We start from the raw sequence: 20428 nt of genomic DNA, 5'->3' as shown, positions 1-20428 counted from the left end.
GCTGAGCTTTGTGAGCTTCTGATAACAAACCTGACTCTCCCCAGCCCAGTAGATTTAAAAAGGGAGTTTTGGGGATAAGTCTTCATGAGTGTAGGTGGCGGGCATGGAGGAGGGGGTAGTTCATCGTCACAATAAGAAGGAAAGTCTTGGCTGTTCCCACCACTTCTGTAGCTAGCTGGTGTGAACAGAGAAAGGCAAGAAGTCTTGTCAGGGCAAAAAAGCCCTGACAAGAGGGCTAAACTCGGATTTCTGGAGTGTAAGAGACAAAGGCCAGGGCCAGTGTGAATAACGGGGCTTTCTTGGGTGAGCCCCCAAGTCTGTCCGGTCCACCGGGTCATCTTCAACAACTCCTCTATCCCTCCAAGGGGACTCCAAGGGGTCATGAAGACTAGTCAACTGTACTCTGAAATTGTCCATCTGACACCCCCTGCCCTGGTCCCCACTGTTACTCCCCCGGCCAGACAGTCACTGTATTTCACCAGGGCTATGAGGCTAGTCTTCTAACTGGCCTCCCTGCAGTCTGGTCTCACTCAGTCCACAGATATCCCACTCGTATCCCTACCCGACTCCCCACACATGCTTTTAAAAAAAAAAAATCAGTAATACTAGTATATATTCATAAGCATTTAGAAAATCCAGAAATTTAAGGCCAAGTGCAGTGACTCAACCCTGTAATCCCAGCAATTTGAGAGGCCAGAGTGAGGGGATTACCTGAGCCCACAGGTTCGAGAACAGCCTGGGCAACTTGGAAAGACCTCATCTCTACAATAAATCAAAAAACTAGCAAGGTGTGGTAGCACACACCTGTAGTTCTGGCTACTCGGAAGGTTAAGACCAAAGGATTGCCTAAGCCCAGCAGGTTGAGGCTGGGGTGGCCGTGAGTGTGCCACTGCACTTCAGCCTGGTCGATAGAGTTAGACTCCAACTCAAAAAAAGAAAACAAGAAAGAAAAAAGAAAATGCATAATTTAAAGGTGAAAAACCACTTATTTCCCTGGGATGAAAGCAGTTTTCAAAAAAAATATATTTACTTATTATGGATACATACTAGTACATATCTATGGGGTACGTGTAATACTTTGATACAAGCATACAATGTGTAATGACCAAATCAGGGTATCCATTACCTCAAGCATTTATCATTTCTCTGTGTCAGGATTAATACTCCAATTTCACTCTCTTAGTTATTTTGAAATAATAATATAGTTATATGTAATATAGTTAACAATAAAATTATTGTTAAATATAGTTGCTCTATTGTGCTAGCGAACACTAGATTATATTCCTATTAACTGTGTTTTCGCAACCATTAACCATCCCCTCTTCCTACTACCCTTCCCAGCCTCTGGTAACCATCACTTTACTCTCCATCTCCATGAGTTTGGTTTTTGTTGTCAGTTTTTTTTTTTTTAGCTCTCACATATTAGTGAGAACATGTGATGTTTATCTTTCTGAAAACAGTTATTTTAGTGAATATCCAAGAGATTGCATATCAATTTCATTTTAAAAATGGAAACAAAACTACTTTGTAACCCACTTCCTCATGTAGTATGGTGAACATTTTTCCATATTGCTACTTTTCTAAAACGAAATCACAAATCTGGTTCTCTCTCTCTCTCTTGCTTAAGAAAATTAAATCCAATCATCACCGACGGAAACCCATTGCCTACTTGAAAGAAGTCAGACTTCTCAGAACAGGTCAAACTCCAGATGCACTCTGAGTCTGGTTCTCTTGTCAGGGCTGCAAACGACACTTCTAGCCTTTCTCTATTCATACTGGCTAGCTACAGAAATAGCGGAAGTGGCCAGATCTTTCCTTCTTGCTGTGACAGTGGACTACCCTCTCCCTGCTCTAGACCTCAACACACGTCTGCACACCACCTCCCATTCCTGCTCACCACACGCATCCTCTATGCCAATCTCCTTCCTGCCTGCTGCATGAATACACCACCCACATGTTTACTCTGAAGATCCCATATGAGTTGGCTTGTACAAATGACTTCTATCACCCCCTGGTCCCACCTTGTGAATTATTTCATCTTTCAAGATTCATCTTAAACATGTCTGTTCCTAAGAAAATTAGGAATCTCTTGAAGCCAAAAACAGACTTGTTCAGTTTGTATTTTTAGCAGTTTGTGGTAATGCTTGGCACAGGGTCATGGGCACTCAGTAAATATTTAGGGAATGAATTGGCCTCAATTTGGTATGTCTCTATTCATCCCCTTGCCAGTTGCATGTGTTTGTTTTCATTAGTGTCCATGATTAATCCATATTATGTTTTCTTGTCCACCTTGACTACGTTTCCATCTTGCTGAGTTGGAATAAGAGCCCCTGGCCTGGAGCCATCCACTACTTTAGTTATGTCTTTGCTGGTAGATTGAAGATGTCACTCGTTTCTAGTGGCCTTACTGTACCACTTAGAATCCCTGAGAAGCAAACTCACTTTTCCAGAGTCAACAGTCCAGAGTGAGGTCTCTAGCTTTCTTCTGAAGAGATTGATGGAAACGTGTGAAGCAAGAGAAGTCAGCATTAACAGAAAGTTGTCACAGTGGGTGTTCTGTCCTCGGAGGCTGGGGACTAGCTCGATATTCTCTGGAGGGGAAGGTGGCAGGAAAAGTCAGTTTCATGAGAGCACAGTGAGGCAGAGTTGACCCAGGACTCTGCCCATGGGCTGTGGGATTCTGTGCCTTTAGGATGCCTGGGAATCTGCCTCTGCCTTTGCCCATGTGCCAAAGAAAAATGCACAAGGCAGTTCAAACACCATATGTTTTTTCTTGTGGCTCTGAAGATATTTAAATACGAAGGTTTTGCCAGAGGGAAGGGGTAAATTTATTTTTGATACTTCATCAACAAACATTAAAGTAGAGCTATTTTTATTCAAACTCAAAGAAAAGGGAAAGGCAGAGTCTGTAGAGAAATATGGCTGAGCAGATTTCTGCCCTCTGGGAGAGGAATAAAGGAAGGTAGGTCCACCTTTATTGCTGTGAATCTCAGAAGTTTAAATTTGCATGTCTGTCTTAGATAGTCCCTTTTAATAGCATTTCCAAGCATAGAACCACACATATAACAGGATGTTTTTTGGATACAAGTTACAGAAATCCAACCCAAATCGGCTTCAACAGAAAGGATATTGAGCAGTTCTACAAGGTCCACAATGTCGTCAGGGTCCATTTCATTTCTCTCTCACTCTGCCATCCCTGGCATTAAGCTTCATCTCAGGTTGGAACAAGGTTGCAACACCTCTGATAAGTGTCTCACTTAGATCTGATGACATCCAGAGGAAGAAGAGGGACTGCTTTCTCTTGGGCATCAGGCAAGTTTCTCTAGAAGACCCCAGAAGGCTTTACCTCACAACTTGTTGACTAGTGTTGGGTCACCTGCTTATTCTTGAAACCATTCCTGGCATGGAGAGGATGCCACACCACACATCAGTTAGATCCCTCTTTAAAGCGGAGATGCCCAATGTATGGAGGAGGATGGTTGAATCCTTGAACAAAAACAATAAGGATTCTGTTAAGGGGTTAAAATGGGGGAACAAGCCGGGCTCGGTGGCTCAGCCTGTAATCCCACACCTTTGGGAGGCTGAGGTGAGTGGATTGCCTGAGTCCGCGGGTTCGAGACCCACCTGGGCAACTTGGCGAGACCTCATCTCTACAATAAATCAAAAATCAGCCGGGTGTGGTAGCACGCGCCTGTAGTACCAGCTACTTGAAAGGCTGAGGCGGAAGGATCGCCGGAGCCCAGCAGGTCAAGGCTGCGGTGGCCGGGAGCGGCCACTGCACTCCAGTCTGGGTGACAGAGTGAGACTCCAACTCAAAAAAAAAAATGGGGGAACAGGTGCTGGGTTGTACACAATGTTCTCCACAGCCCCAAATAAGCATTATGTAGACTGGTTGCCAACTGTATATTCTATTGTTTATAACTGTTTAACTTCATTCAAATAAACTCTTACCCAGAAGTATAAGCAAATAAAACTAATAAAATCAGAGCAGTTGTGTAGCTGGCCAGTATGAACAGAAAAAGACAAGTCTGGGTTGGAGCTCTGACAAGAGGACCAAACTCGGATTCCCAGAGTATAAGAGGCAAAAGACAGAGCCAGTGTGAATAACAAGACTTTCTCAGGTGAGCCCCCAGTTCTCTCCAGTCCCCTGAGTCATCTTTGACAACTCCTCTTCTCCATCCCCTTCCCTGCCAACCTCATCCAAAGTGGCCACCAAGACTAGTGATGGGTGGGTTTACAGTTGCCATTACATGGCTTGCAAATCGCTGGTAGATTACTTCTAATTGCTGCAAACATCCTCCCTCCCTCCCTCCCTCCCTCCCTTCCTTCCTTCCTTCCTTTCTTCCTTCCTTCCTTCCTTCCTCCCTTCCTCCCTTCCTTCCTTCCTGCTGGAGTCTCACTTTGTCGCCCTGGCTGGAATGCAGATGGCTACTACAGCCTCAACCTCCTGCCCTCAGGCGATCCTTCTGCCTCAGCCTTCCAAGTAGCTGGGCCTACATGTTTGTACCACCCCACCCATCTAGTTTTTGGTTTTTTAAATGTATTGTAGAGAGGAGGTCTGCTGTGTTGCCCAGGCTGGTCTGGAACTCCTGGACTCAGACAGTCCTCTCACTTTGGCCTCCCAAAGTGCTGGGATTATCGGTGTGAACCACCGTGCCCAGGCTGCAAATATTTTTCTATTCCTGATCTTCTTTCATCCTAATTATACAATTGTAGCATGTAGGACAGACATCTCTTTGTGTCAGGGGATATTCTAAGAGGTCAGTTGGCCAGAGAGACTATATTTACAAGATTCTGGCCAATAGGGGCATTCAGGGAAGGCAACTAGGCTGGGTGTAGCTGATTTGGCCATATGAGACCAGCGACTGAGATGGCGGGGGGCCCAGAAAAGAGGTTCTCTGAGTGGGGTGGTGAGCTGTGATCCCAGGGCTGACTCATTCACCCTCGACCTGTGTAGTGTGGGTGGCCCTGGCCCATGGGTGATATTTGCCTCCAGGAGGAAGTGAAAGACCTGTTGAGGCAGGGCAGAGGCGCTAGCTAAGATTACATATGTCACAAAGGGCAGACAAGGCATACAGGTCTGAGACGCTGCTAGCTTCATTTTGGGATGGGATGGGTGTAGATATACTTACATGAAAACATACTCATTTATCTGAAATTTGTATTTAACTGGGAGCTGTATATTCTCATTTGCTAAATCTAACAACGGTACCTGGGTGGAAAATGAGGGATCTCCTGAGACATTGGGATGTTAGAGCTACTTTCGTCCCATGGTCCCAATCTCAGGCATGGAATGTTTGGCATCTGTTGTTCTTTTTTTTTTTTGAATAGGAGTCTCACTCTGTCGCCCAGGCTAGAGTGCAGTAGTACGCTCACATCCACTGCAGTCTCCACCTGCTGGGCTCAGGCAATTCTTCACCTCAGCCTTCCAAGTAGCTGGAACCATAGGCACACACCGCCACACCCAGCTAATTTTTTTATTTATTGCAGAGACAACATCTCACCAAATTGCCAAGGCTGGTCTCGAATCCATGGGCTCAGGCAGTCCTCTCTCCTCCGCTTCCCAAAGGCTGGGATTATAAGAATGAGCCACCGTACCCAACTGGCATTTGTTTTTCTAACCGACCAATAGTTTCCAGGGTTAGTTGACTGAAATCTCTTTAAAGGTACTGGTATCTGCTGGCCACCCCAGCCCCCAGTTCTTGTAAAACAGACCCTCTAAGGGTTGGATCTGGCCTATCTTTAGGAAGCACAGGTGATTCTGAGGCTCAGCCCAGCTTGGAAAGAGTGCTTTCGATTTTAAGCTTAAGGGTGAGAAATGTAAACTTGCTTTATTTATTGCATTCACTAAATATTTGTTGGATAAATGAATGATTTCTCCCTGAGGAATGACTCCTCACTGGCTTTAGCAGTGTTTATCTTGTGGAACTTGAGAACACCAGAAACACCGGTGTGTCTTTCTTTCCATTTCTTTTCATGTCTTAAGACTCGTGGGAAAGGACTTGGGTGAATGGTGTCATGAAGAGAGACCTGGAACATGGGAAGGAAGGATAGGACAGGACTGAGCAGGAGAAGGCACCTGGGCCTGCCAGGCAGGGGGCTGGAGCATCCGCACCAGGGAGGGAGGCCAAGTTTTTAATCACCTCCTCAGGCGAAGAGACTTGAGATTTCAAGTTGAGAACAAGTCTTCAGTTATTTTCACATGATTCCTTCAGCGTCTGACTTGGCATGGTGTACGTGCTCAGCGTCACAAGGAGAATGATGCTGCATTTGGCGCCGTCCAACCAGGATGCTTAAAGCGTGTTGGAAATGCTTCAGCGGAACTTGGTGGGTGGCAGGTAATGGCCATTTTGCTAATCTTGGTAATTCCCCAGATCCACAGCACTCCTGAGAGCGTCTATTTCCCACGGCCCCTCCCTCTTTAGGGCTCAGCAACAAGACTAGACTTCTGTCCCCAAACTTAAATCCCAAATGTACCCAACTGCCTATGTTTCCCCTGAGCCCCAGCCCCCAAGGAAGGAAGGGAGGGAGGGAGGGAGGGAGGGAGAAAGGGGAAAGAAAAGTCATCACTAACTTCTGGCTTCTAGAGATTTCTTCCCTGTTCTCTGCACTGGCCACCCCCATCTATGTACACACACTTTCTCCAGACTGCCCACTATGAAGTCAATAAGTACTGATTTCTGTTTTCTGAATTACAGGCCTGATTTTCTCTAATACAGAGAATAACAAAGGTGTTTGTTTTCCCTCCTATTTTCCTGGAGAGAGGCTTTGCCTCATGGATGAGAACTGCCTTCCAGTCTGCAGTGAGTTTCTACTGAATGACGTCATGGACACACAGTGCTCTGACTGTCGACTTTGTCTCCGGTCCCTTTTCAATCTGTTCCTCCATCTGTGGAGCAGGGATGCTGCCACCAGGCTGCAGGGCTTTGGGAAATGCAGGAGCTGTCTGGAATTTCAGAGCATAAGGCTGCCCAGCAGGGCTCTGGGTCAGGAGTGGAAAGGAGAACATGAATTCCTGGCTTTGCTTTGTGACTTTAGTTCTGTCCCTCCTGTCCTCGTCCCCCGCAAGTGCTCACAGGCATCATTCTGAGCAGATCAAAACTGCCGGCAAGTGTCCATGGCGGCCACTTTATGGGCTCCTGTTGTTATGCTCAATCCAGAAGTTGTCCTTAGCACCTTGGGCAATAGTGGGGTTCCTTCCCACAGCCCTGAACTTAGTCATAAAGAAGTCAGCTTTCTATTTTGAGAATTAAACTGGTAAATATAACATACTAGGTTGAATCGCCAGCCTCAGGAATACCCAAGGGAAGACACTGTCCTTGAAAGCATGCAGAATGCAAAACTCAAATCACAGTAATCTTTGGGGGATGAACTAAAATGGGATTTGCCTGTAATTCAGAGAACAGAAATCGGTACTTGTTGACTTCATAGTGTGCAGTCTGGAGAAAGTGTGTGTGAATAGATGGGGGGTGGCCAGTGCAGAGAACAGGGAAGAAATCTCTAGAAGCCAGAAGTTAGTGATGTCTTTTCTGACCCCTTCCTTCCTTCCTTTTTTGGGGGTTGGGGCTCACTCTTTTGCCCAAGCTAGAGTGCAGTGGCACAGTCATAGCTCACTGCAGCCTCAAATTCCTTGGCTCAAGTGATCCTCCCACCTCAGCCTCCCAAGTAGCTGGGACTACAGGTGCATGCCACCATGTCCAGCTATTTTTTTTTTTTTTTTAAATTAATCAGTATTTTTATTATAGTTTTGTGGGGTACAGTTAAGGGTTAGGTGTACAATTACGTTTCATTCAGACACCCTGTTGATAAGAGGTGTTTTCCCAGCCCCAGACAGATATTTGCTACTGTTAATCCCCTCCCCCTCCCCCCCACTATTTTTTTTTTTTTTGGTAAAGACAGAGTCTCGCTATGTTGTCCAGGCTGGTCTACAACTCCTGGTCTCAAGTGATCCTCAGCTTCCCAAAGTGCAGGGATTACAGGCCTGAGCCACTGCTCCTGGCCCTGTGATGCCTTTTCTAGCGTTATCTAGTAGAAAAGAATCTTGGCTGAACGGACAATTTCCTTTGCAAAGTCAGGGCTACAGTGTGGGAATGAGAGTGCCTGAAGCCACTTGAGTTGGGGGGCCCTTCCTGTGCTTACCTGGGCCCTGAAGTTTCTCTTGCTCTGCATCCTGCCTTCAGGGAAAGCATGTATTGATTAGGTTGATGCAACCGCCTGCCCACTTAATAATTGTCTTTCCAACGGAAAGTTATATAACTGAGCTTTCTTGTAGGTAACTGTAGGTCTATACATGAGAGGTAACTATACTCTTCCAATGCGCTGACAGAATTCATGTCTCTAAGCTTTGTGAGCCTGAAGACATGGATGGTGGGAAGTTCACCAAGTGGAGGGTCACCTTGTGGCAACTCCTTGACCTGCCAGAGGTCTTTCCCAGTCCTGCTTTTTTTTTTTTTTTTTTGAGTTGGAGTCTCACTCTGTCACCCAGACTGGAGTGCAGTGGCCGCTCCCGGCCACCGCAGCCTCATCTGCTGGGCTCCGGCGATCCTTCTGCCTCAGCCTTCCGAGTAGCCAGAATTACAGGCACGCGCTACCATGCCCGGCTAATTTTTTTTTTGATTTATTGTAGAGATGAGGTCTCGCCTGCCCAGGCGGGTCTCGAACCCGCGGGCTTAGGCAATCCACTCACCTCAGCCTCCCAAAGTCGCGGGATTACAGGCTGAGCCATCGAGCCCGGCCCCAGTCCTGCTTTTTAACGGTGCACATGTCCGAATAGTCACAGGATCTGAAGTGACAGTAGGTCTAACCTCCTCATTTCCCCAGACCTCTCCCCACGATTGGGTGATTTTCAGCCTATGTCCTCTCCATTTGTGTTATCTCATCGTATCTTCTCTTGACTTCATTTCTCTCCCACACCGATTCAAGACCAAGATGGCTCATGACTAGCCATGAGGTCATTGAAGGAGTCAGGGCTAGTATATCCTAAGTCCTTCACAATCTTTCCTTCTCCTTAGTTCTGAGTTCCTGACTGGAAGAGGTCAAATGAGGATTCTTTTTCCTCTCACTCCCATGGACTTTGACTTGCCTTCTCATTGTCTGAGGCCTTTCCCACAGCAAGGCCTGGGAAAGGGGGAAGCTTCTCAGAGAGACACACGGCTGAACCTTTGTGCTCCATGATCTTTTGGTTTCCTCTGAGGATTCTCTCTCTAATCCAGGCACTCCAGCCTTAACTCCTGCAATCAAGTGAGCAGCTCAGGGAGGGGAGGGGGCGTAGCCCAGCCTCTGCACCATTTAGGCCCTTGCCAGTTGGAGAGGCTGTAAGGCCTCAGTGGAAACACTGGATTTCCTGTTGCACCCCACCCCCTGGGCAAGTTCTTCCCTGCTTCTAGAAACCTTGATTCTTTCTGCTGCTCCAAAGAGCTTTTATGCAGTAGGATATATTTCTTCGTGTCTTCTGGAAGAGCCGGGCTAGGGTTATAAGCACATGAATGTAAAACCACCCCTGGGGTTCCCTTCCTCCTTTGTCTTGGCAGATACTCAAAGTCTGATAAAGCAATTTGGCCTGTCTCTTCTGCAGTTTAAAACTTCCATGTGTTGTATACATGCTTCTTAATGAGGCCAGCAACTCCATCCCTGACTTGCTAACCCAGCTCCAAAGTTCAGGAGGATGCCAGAGCTGGAAAGAAAATTAGTAAAACATTCTCATTTGGCAGGTAAGGAAACTGAGGTTCAAAGACTTTAAATGACTTGCCCAGGGACCTATACCTAGCTAACGGCAGAGTGTATTAATGGCTATTATAAATATTTGAGTCATTGTTAATTAATGATGAGGTCAGATCCTGGGCAGTTACATGCTAAGAATTTAAATACAGTAAATAGATTATATTCCCCCAATTCTAAACACCACGAGCATCTAAACCGCCCAACTGTTCTGAAAGGATTTGTAAAATAACTATCCTTAAAAAAAAAAAAAAAAATCACCCCAGCATAATCAAAAAAGAACTTCTTATAATGCATGCTGTATATTGATGGTGTGATCTAGCTGTAGATGAGAAATTGGTGGTGTCATGACTGTCCAATCCATATCACATGGACAGGATGGTCAGAGTGTAATAGGTGATCACGTGACCTCATGGTTGCTTACACAGGAACCATGATTTTTCCCAATTACCCATTCAGTGGATAGAAACCATTTCAAAGTATTGAACTGCCATTGTACAAATATGCACATTTTCTCATAAATGCCCTCCTCAATCACTATGTTCTTTTAGAATTGAGATATCTAAACTTCAGAAATATGATTAACCTAGAACTGGCCAAATCCTTACTTTCAGAGTAAACAGTCTTCAATTGCAGACTCACAAATGTGTTTCAGTGTTTGAAGTCACAGCAGATATATTTTAGAACTATGTGGGGAACAGAAATAAGTTCTGATATTCGTTTTGGTGTTTTGGTCCCCAACTGTTTTCTCACATTCACTTTTTTTAAGAGAAAACATTTATGAATCTACCTGAAATTTTTTTTTTTTTTTTTTTGGAGTAGGGGTCTCATACAGACTGGCCAGGCTGGAGTGCAGTAGTATGATCAACCTCCGGGCTCAGGCACTCCTTCTGACTCAGCCTCCCAAGGAGCTGAGACTACAGGCGTGCACCACCATGCCTGGCTAATTTTTTGGTTTTGTTTGCAGAGGAGAGGTCTTGCTATGTTGCCTAGGCTGGTCTTGAACTCCGGGACTTAAGCAGTTCTCCCACTTTAGCCTCCCAAAGTGCTGGGATTTTAGACATGAGCCACCATACCCAGCCTCTACCTATAATTTCTACTCACTCCCATTTTTGTTATTTGTACAAATAGTTTGTATTTTAGGACATACGTATCTTCAAGAAATAGATTCTCAAAACAGCGGCCAAGTTGTTCTTTTTAATCTCATTCACTTTTTCCTTATTCTTCAAGGGTCATCAGACCTAGAAATGGAAGGATCTTGGGCCTGTATTAATGTTCATTTCTTTCATCTATAAAATCAAAGGCTCAATGAGGTCATCCCTGCAGTCCCTTCTAGATCTTTACCTTCTGTAATGTGTATGGAAACACCTCTGTCATTCCCTGAAGCCCCAGCATGGAACTTGGAACACTTGACTTCCTAGAATCCATCATGTGTCCCCAAATGCACCTTTTATGGCCCTTCACACATCTTTATTGTTGCTGTTTATTTTGTGGTCTCTTTCTCCAGTAGATCACAGCATCCGTGGGGCTACTCATCTTGTCTACTCTAGCCTAGCACAGTGCCTGGCACAATCAACCCTTGCTGTTTGAAGTAAAGGTTAGACCAAATTCTTCTGTCTCATATGTGCAGCCCATCATTTAGCCTGGAAGCAACCATGTGGGCAGTTAAAAATTAGCTTAAACATCAGGTGACTTAAGACAGTCACAGTAGTTAGTATTTGCAGTGTTTCTCAACCAATTGTAGGTTTGTCTGAAACCCCTGGGCCTACACAATGGTGCTAATAGACCACTAGATGGATTGATATGTGTTTTCAGCTCTTTAAGGAGCAGAAACATGTCCTGTATTTTTTATTGTTGTTATTGTTGGTGCCCCCACATTTAAAGTAAGAATTCAATAATAACTGCTAATTGACTAAGTAGCAGGGCTGAAGCTGAAAGACTCGGGATTATATTCTGGACATTGAATCTGTGAGCCAACAGTGAATTCAAGCAATGTATTCACTCAGATTTTATTCAGCTCTAACAGAATATCTAATTAACAGGGCATAGACAAGGTAGGGGACTGTTTTCTCTCTCCTGTAAGAAGTCTGGAGGTAAGAGTGTCTGTGACTGGTCTGATGCTCAAAGATGTCAGGCCTTGGTTGGTAGTCGCTAATGCCATCACACATGCATTTTAAAAAAGAAAAAGGAAGAAGATCTCCCATTAAAAAGGATCTTTCCTGAACACTTCACCAATAACTTCAAGAACCAGGACTGGATCTTATGTTCAGCCCTCTGAAGGGGCATTAAGAAACAGCTTTTTGGCCAGGCATGGTGGTTCATGCCTGCAATCCCAGCAATTTGGGAGGCCAAGGCAAGAGGATTGCTTGAGCCTAGAAGTTCGAGCTCAGCTGGGCAACATAGCAAGAGCTCGTCTCTACCAAAAAAAAAAAAAAAAAAATCACCAGGCATAGTGGCATATCCTGTAGTCCCAGCTACTCGGGAGACTAAGGTAGATGGATTAATTGAGCCCAGGAGGTTGAGGCTGAGGTGAGCTGTGATTGTGCCACTGCATTTCAACCTGGGTAACAGGATGAGACCCTGACTCAAAAGAAAAGAAACATAGCTTTGTGGCTGGGTACTTCCTCCTCAAGCACAGGTCAGTTTCTCTAGTAAGGAAAAAGGGAGCAGGAATACTATGTGGGGAACGATCATTCTCTGTCACAGTCCTGTTCTTTTGTAACTCAGACATAGCCTTCTTTCTACTCAAGGTTTAGACTCCCCATTCCCAACAGAGATAGCACCCAAGCCTCATTCAGTTAGCATATCCAGATTAGAGTCTCGAATCTCTGGGAGGTATGTGGTCCTTTCCATTAGCTCTATATAGGACCCCTTGTGACTAAGCTCCCATACACCCAGCAAACAATACTGAGAAAGGTGTAAAATAACTACAATAAAACTTTTCATCTATAAAAGGGAGGGAGCAGTGGAGGATAAAGCAGTCACTCTCCCTAGCAATGACCAAATCCTTCTGGGCATGAATAGCGAGAATCCTTACTTTGGTCAAGGTGGCAATCCTTGATCTGATGGAAGGAACTCCTTGTTCATTGCCCTCCATGGTCCTTGCCTCTCTCTGAAAGGTTATTCCTTGTTCATTATTCTCCATGGCCACTTCTACACTCTTTCTGAGGGCTAAACGCATTTCCAAGCCTACTTCTTGTTGATGTGAATTGCAGGGGAGAAATACAGAAAGGAAGCGTTGCAAGATTGCTAGAGATTTAATCATCCCAGGCTGTTGCAAAACAGGTTTGAGGGTTTTGGCAATCCAACTTTCATACAAACTTAGAAGGTGTCTCGTCTGTATGTTTCTTGTCAATTCCTGATCATTTGAACCCTTTACTCTTTAACTTAGAAGTTGTGCCCATGTCCCTAAATTTCAACGTAACATATGCTACTTAATGTATGCTGCTGGGGACTGTGAAACAATGGCTTCGGTGAGTAATCACATTTTGGCTATCAGACTTATAGCCTCTGACTAGTAGGGCACCACTTGTTCCCTTCTGATTGAAAAAGCTGATTTTCTCAACCCTAAAAGAGTCCATACTGTGAGCCTCTTGGGCAACTTGGATTGTAGGCTGAATGTGAAGAGCGCCTTCCTTAGCAAAGCAATCTTTCTCCCCATCTGATTGCCTGCTGCATTCAGGAGCTTTGCTGAGAGTGAAAAAGCACCCACCAATGTTCTAAATTTTCCCTGCCATTTTCCTGAACTTCACAACCTCAGTTAACATGTAAACAACTCTGCAAGGCCCAGCAGTTGGCAGTTTGACCAGATATTTCACGTTACACAGCCAGGGTCATCACTGTCCAGCCTGTAGCATTTAAGTCCCTGACATCTGCTTCCTGACCTGTCTTGCTCATCCAGTTCCACATTTTAGGTTATGTTACATTTAGTTCTCCCACTTCTGGGTACCAAAGTCTGCGTTTGTTTGGGGTTTAATTCAGCTAATTGGTTGGATTTGGAAAAATTCAGGTTAAAGTGACTGAAGCAATATGGGGGTTTATTTTTCCTTTCATTTCTACTCTTCTCTAAGGGAGTGTTGGTGTAAGCCCTATCCAACAATTTTTACTGTCATTGCATTGACCAGAATTATGTTGTAAAATTATACACGCCTGCCAGAGAGACTACATTTTAGTTGAACTCATTGCTGCTCCCAAGAAAACAAAGGAAGGAAGAGAGAATGGATATCAGGTAGACAGCCATGAGCTTCTGACACAAGCTACGTGTTTATTTATCACAGGAAACTCCTTGGTGGCTGCGAAGTGGGGATCACCAGGCTGGGCACCTGCCTGGACAAGTCAGATATAATTCAGGATGGTGAGGCTGTTTGAAGCAGGCAGGCTGCATGTAGAAGGAACAAGGCCAGGTCCAGTGGATTTGGGTTCTAGTCCTGGTTCTGTTACTTCCTAGCAGTGAAATCTTGGGCAAATTCATTAGCTTCTCTGATCCTGTTATTTATCTGGGCTTATAAAAGGGGGGTACTAACAGTGTCTCCCTACAGCACTGTGGTAGCAGTTAAAGTCATCCATGGAAAATACTTATTTAGAACAGTGTCGGACACATGTTATGCTCCAAATACATCAGCTTTTAGCCAATGTTGATAAAATGGTTGGTTGTGAGGATTAGGGGCTGGGGGAAGGAGAAGATAATGAGGAAGCTCCCAGCACAGTGGGAGCACTTCCTCTGCATTCTCTCTTGCAGCACATCTATCCATTTTCATCCTTGGGCAGCCAAGAGAGCTCTCACCTCAGGGCCTTGGCACTCGCTGTTTCCTCCACCTAGAACAACATGCTCAAAGATACTCTTGTGGCTCAAGCGTCTCCCTGCATTTATTCTCCTCAGATGTCACCGTCTCAGAGAGGCCTTTTCCCATCACCTTCGTCACCTTTAGTTCCATCACTCCCTATCCTCTGACACTACCATAGTTATCACCACAGTACTAATCACCCTGTGACATGACAGTATTTTGCATTTGTTTTCTAATCTGCCATCATCAGAGCACAGGCTTCCTGAAGCTTTGTAGGACATTGTCTGGCTTGTTTGGGACCCGGGGAATGATGAGTCCTAAATGAACATTTGTTGAATGAATAATTTCTAGATATTTAATGGACATTGGTTTCCTTTTAAAGTGTGAACATTTTCAAAAGTTAGATGAGGAATTTAGTCCCAAGCATAGGAAGGTTAGATGAAGGTTGAGAAATTTAGAACTTGACCCAGGTCAGAATAGAACACCTAGAAGCCAGGACAGTTGGAAGAGGGAGCTGGTACCTGATAGCCCAATGTGAATCTGCTTTTGAGGCAAGGTCTGGGTTAACCAGAGGACCCTTTTATATGCTCTGCCAGATTAAGGATTTAGACTCTGAATTTCTGTATCCTCCTGGAGAAAAATTAAATTTAACTTCTCTCTCACACAAGAAATTAAATACTAAGTCATAAGATTTTGTCAGGTCAGATTGAGCTTTGGCAGCAGATGGAAAGGGATGGTGTCTGCTAACCATGATAATAGTTAAGTTTTTTTTGACTACCCCTAGAGCTAATTCTCACCCCTTTGTGAGTAGTGTGACCTGTACTGAGAATGCACCACTTAACTGGAAGGGGATCCAAGCAAGCTAATTTTAGATTCTAAAACCATATCAATAAATTATCTCGGTAGCAGAAGCGTTTATTTTGAATGCTAAGGCTGTCAGCTCCAAGCTACTCAAAATTAATTTAAATTATCACAGTTATTTGCTTGAGATGGATATCTAATTGGAGAATTATATACGATAGACAAGAGTTGAATGGGCTGTTGCAATGATCCTCTGTGTTCACAAATTGTCATTGTTGGAATGGACTGATCTTCAGGATGGGAAGTTTTTACACCTTTGCAGAGACTCACCATTGATGAATGTCTGTATTTGTAGCTGCAGATTTCTGTTCTCTAGGTGAAAATTTTGCTTACTCTAATGTCTCATGGGGTGTGGTGGAAGAACCACTTTTCATAGTATAACCAAATTGTCTATCTTTTCTTATGCCTTGAGTCAAAATCAGTTCATTGCAAGAGGATGGGAATGCCTCTACTTTCTCTCATAGAAAATCGCAGGAAAATGAGTTGATAGAACAAGAGACTGGAAGGATTACTGAAAATTTTCAGTTATAGGTATGGGATTGAAAGGTTGTGTAGTCAATGGACACCTAAGAATAAAAGTAAGTATCTTTGAGGGTGTCCATGCACTTGCAACAATTTTTCCTGTTCTGAAAACTGCTTCCCTGCACTGACCAGGTTTCAGGGTGAGAGGGTGTGTTCCTAACAGCCATGTTGCTATCTTTTGACCCCACCACCTTGGCCAACACTAATTGGTCTACAGTTAGACAAGTAATCCAAGCTAAGCCGATCAGCTTTGCTCACCCCCAATGTATTAGTTAACAATTTTTAAAAATTATTTATTTTGTTTTTTTCTTGAGTCAGTGTCTCACTCTGTTGCCCAGGCTGGAGTGCAGTGGCATGCTCATGGCTACCACAGCCTCAGCCTGCTGGTCTCAGATGATCCTTCCCCCTCAGCCTTCCAAGTAGCTGGAACAACAGGCACACACCAGCACGTCCAGCTTAGTTAACAACTTTTTTTAGGTACAAAGAGTGGAAAATAATTCAGGATAAAGTCCATTTTTGTTTAAATTTTTGTTTTTACTTACCTTTTTTCTAAAGTACTTAAAATTGGCCAGGCACAGTGGCTCATGCCTGTAATCCCAATACTTTGGGAGGCAGAGGCAAGAGGATTGCCTGAGTCCATGGGTTCAAGACCAGCCTGGGCAGCATGGTGAGACCTCATCTCTACAATAAATCAAAAATTTGGCTGGGCGTGGCCGTGAATGCCTGTAGTTCCAGCTACTTGGAAGGCTGAGGTGGAAGGATGGCCTGAACCCAGCAGGTGGAGGCTGCGGTGGCTGTGAGTGTGCCACTGCATTCCAGCCTGGGCGACAGAGTGAGACTCTGACTCAAATAAATAAATAAATAAGTACATAAATAAAAAGTACTTAAAATTTTACAATGTGATTTATTGTAGGAATTGATAGAGTCTTTCAGACTAAAGGAGAGGGCAGCAATGCAGCTTGGTTTAGAATGACTGAAACTAAGAACAAAAAAGCAGTAGGGAAGACAGGGGACACCCCCTCCCCAGTCCTGCACCTCTATCCTTTATTTTATTTTTTGGCAAGGTGACTTTCTTTGCTACTCAGTTCACACAGGAGTTAGAATATTGTCATCCAAAACCTCTAGTTCAAAAGATATAGTTCCTGCTACAATCTAGAAACTAGGACTCTTTTCTCTCTTGAGTCACAGTTCTCTGTTCTCAGAGATGAACCTTGATTATCCCAGTTTGGGTGAAATGCCCAGCTCTGGACCACTCATCAGGGTTGGGAAGGGTTAGATTATGTGAACATGGTCACCTCTGTCAGTTCTGTTAAAAGAGTTGTCATAGATCAATTACACACTAATTTCCATTTATTTATGAACATAATCTCCCCACTTGACTATGAATTCCTTGAGGGCAAGAAATTGGCCTTATTAATAGTATATTTCCAGTGCCAAGTTCAAAGCCTGATTCATGATAGATGTTCAATAAATACTTGCTGAATGAATGAATACAAATTTACACCAGTAAAATTATTCCCTACCACTCTTAAGTTTGGTTTTCCTTAATCAGACTTATTTAAAGAGCATCTTGACAAGATATGTTCTTGGTTTTTATATGTACAGAACCATCTGAACTGTGACTAACACCTTGAATCACAGGCCATTAAAATTTTAATTGAAAGGATCTTTTAAAATGTTTTGTAAAGTATTGAGAGTCTACTGTGTGGTAGGTGCTATGCTGGGGTAGTAAATATATTGATGAGTAAGGTATTATCACTGTGTTGGAAGATCTCTTCATTGACTATGAGAGACCTTAGGGATCACTTAATAAGAAAGTTTTACTTATTTTACAGATGAGGAAAAAAAAGACTCATAAATGTTGTTAGGCCTGATGGAAAATGCTTTGATTTATTAATAAGATTTTAATATGTATGCTCTGTGTGTGAAGTTATTTTTCAGTGAGAGGTATTACTTATTTTGGCCAAAGGAAGCATTCAATCTTTGTACATATATGGATTATCTTTTATTTGATCTTGCATTTCTTTTTAATAGCTGTATGATTATGTAGACGGTATTTGCTAAGCTTTTGATTTATTTGAAGCCAATTAATCACTGGCAGACAAGTTCTTTGGAAACTCAAAGCACACTATATTGGAAATTTCTTTTTGGTTACTCAGTAATAAGGTCATTTATTATTGACATGGCTTCTGACACCTCTCCATGCATTATTATTCCTTGTTAAATCACTTCCTGAGAAGGTTGGCGAATGTTTTCCACCTTAGATGGCATGGTTTATATTGCTTTTCTCTGGGAGAAAGTAAAGTTTGGAGAAGAGAGTGAAAGGGATCATTTCTCTATGTTTATGGAGAATGGAGGTAAACATTTTCTTTGGTGGAGAAAGCAAGTTGGCAGTGGAATTTAATTAACCTTTCACTGGGTTTCTAGTGTGTGCCAGGCACAGAGCTGAATTCAGAGCGGGTAAGGCTCCAGCTCTGATGGGAAAACCCTTCTGTCGTCACTGGCAATGCTGGCCGGAGACTGGCATCACTACTGAGAGCAATGTGTTGAAGAGTGAGCAAAGGTGGGGGCCATGTCTTCTCACCCAGAAGTTTGGAGAAGGTTGGTTTAAAAATAGGTTGGTTCTAACAGTTTACCAAAGGAAAAGGAGAGAGGAGACTAAAAGCTGTAGGATACAAAGGACTAGGTCCCCCTCTGAATCTACATGGTAAAGATGGGACTGATGGAGAAACGTAGGGATGGTGTTGCCCTAGGATGGATCCTGGCTCTCTTTGGGCTGCCCATTGGCTCTTCTCTCGGTAGCATTTTTGGAATGGGGAGTCCTCCTGTGTGTGCATCTGGGCTGTCCAAGGCAAGTGGACACAGATTGTCACCTCCTAGGAATATGAGGTTTTACATATATCCAGAACCCTCAACAGCCTTCCAAGGAATTTTGTCACACAGCTACCTGGTTAGATGTGAGTTTGATGGTATGTTGATAGGAGTTGTCTCAGCAGAAGTCATCTCATTTCCCTGCTCATCAGGGAAACTTCCTAGAGAAGGTCAGTGTTCCAGCAGCATCTGCCTGAGAGAAGGGAGTTTGTGTCTATCTGTGTGTGTTGTGGTGTATGTGTGTGTGTGTGTGTGTGTGTGTGTGTGTGTGTGTGTGTGTGTGTGTAGAGGGAGCCACATTGGGGAATGGGGAGAGGTGATAGATTCCAGGTTGGGCTTGATGTATGAAAAGTAAACAAGGTCCTTCTGTAGCACAGGAGGCCATGTCAGAAGGCCCACTGTTGTGACTGGAATGTTTTGTTTTTTTCTCTTCCTCTCCCAGGTGTGAATGAGCCCAGGGAGAACACACTGCAGCTGCTGGAGGAATCTCCCATTTCCGTGTCATTTGCATGGGCCCTGCTGTGAAATGCACGCATTAAGGACTTGTTGAACACTTCCTTCCTTCCCTTGCTGAGCATCCAGAGCCATTGTTCCACTGTTGTTCTAACTGGGTCCTGCCTTCTTCTTGCCAAGGCAAATAGCACAGTCTCCCCAGTCTCGCGTAGGCGTCCTGAGGCTCATCTGCCAGCCTAAACATGAACACAGGCAAAGCGGATGACAGCCAGGGTTCCCAAGGGATGTGGGGCCCCACAGGGTCTGGCCCCCAGGAGCAGGACCTCTCATGATGTGAGGTCCGGGAGTGAGCACCATGCCCATCACCCAGGACAATGCCGGGCTGCACCTGCCCCTCCTCTGCCAGTGGCTGCAGAACAGCCTGCAGGAGGGCGGGGATGGGCCGGAGCAGCGGCTCTGCCAGGCGGCCATCCAGAAGCTGCAGGAGTACATTCAGCTGAACTTCGCTGTGGATGAGAGCGTGGTCCTTCCTGACCACAGCCCTCCAGACATGGAGATCTGTACTGTGTACCTCACCAAGGAGCTGGGGGACACAGAGACTGTGGGCCTCAGTTTTGGGAACATCCCTGTTTTTGGAGACTATGGTGAAAGGCGCAGAGGGGGCAAGAAGAGGAAAACCCACCAGGGCCCTGTGCTGGACGTGGGCTGCATCTGGGTGACGGAGCTGAGGAAGAACAGCCCGGCGGGGAAGAGTGGGAAGGTCCGACTGCGGGATGAGATCCTCTCCCTGAACGGGCAGCTGATGGTCGGAGTCGATGTCAGTGGGGCCAGGTAAGTGTGGGGATGCCACCTGCACCAAGGCAGGACACGGGACCCCTGTTGCTCACGAATGTCCAATGAATGGATCTGCAGGTACAGAGTGTTATGAGTCCTACCAGTAAAAAACTGATGGTGTTTTTCCCGTAAAAGGAAAATATACTAAGTTGAAATTTCATTGTATTTGTTTTTTTCTTTTTGGCTTCACTGTCTCTTAGAGGACTCAGAAACTTCCTTTCCTCCTGAAACTTGGGGTAGAAAGAATAGAAACAGTACATGAGACAAGAGTATGAGAAACGTCACATTTAGACCTTCTCATCCATTTAATCCAGTGTCATGCTCATCAAAGGACAACAAAGTTTGGGTCCTGAATGTGTTTCCATCTGCCTCTCCTGGATCATCTT

The 20428-nt window shown here is 44.6% G+C and overlaps 1 protein-coding gene across 1 annotated transcript in view; it reads left to right on the top strand.

Annotated features, from left to right (window-relative positions):
• The window catches only part of LOC110595361 (PDZ domain-containing protein 2-like), a 93141-nt gene extending 73011 nt beyond the window's left edge, over positions 1–20130 (top strand). The window contains exon 2 of the mRNA XM_021710715.1: positions 19198–20130. Within this exon, the coding sequence (XP_021566390.1) occupies positions 19564–20043 (480 nt within the window). The 5' untranslated portion in view covers positions 19198–19563 and the 3' untranslated portion in view covers positions 20044–20130. The remainder of the gene's footprint in view (positions 1–19197) is intronic.
• The last annotated feature ends 298 nt before the right edge of the window (positions 20131–20428 follow it).

This window comes from Carlito syrichta, unplaced genomic scaffold (genome assembly GCF_000164805.1).
Source record: "Carlito syrichta isolate Samal-C Ts95f unplaced genomic scaffold, Tarsius_syrichta-2.0.1 Scaffold297646, whole genome shotgun sequence".
Classification (NCBI taxonomy): domain Eukaryota; kingdom Metazoa; phylum Chordata; class Mammalia; order Primates; family Tarsiidae; genus Carlito; species Carlito syrichta.
This window is presented reverse-complemented; position numbering and strand designations above follow the sequence as displayed.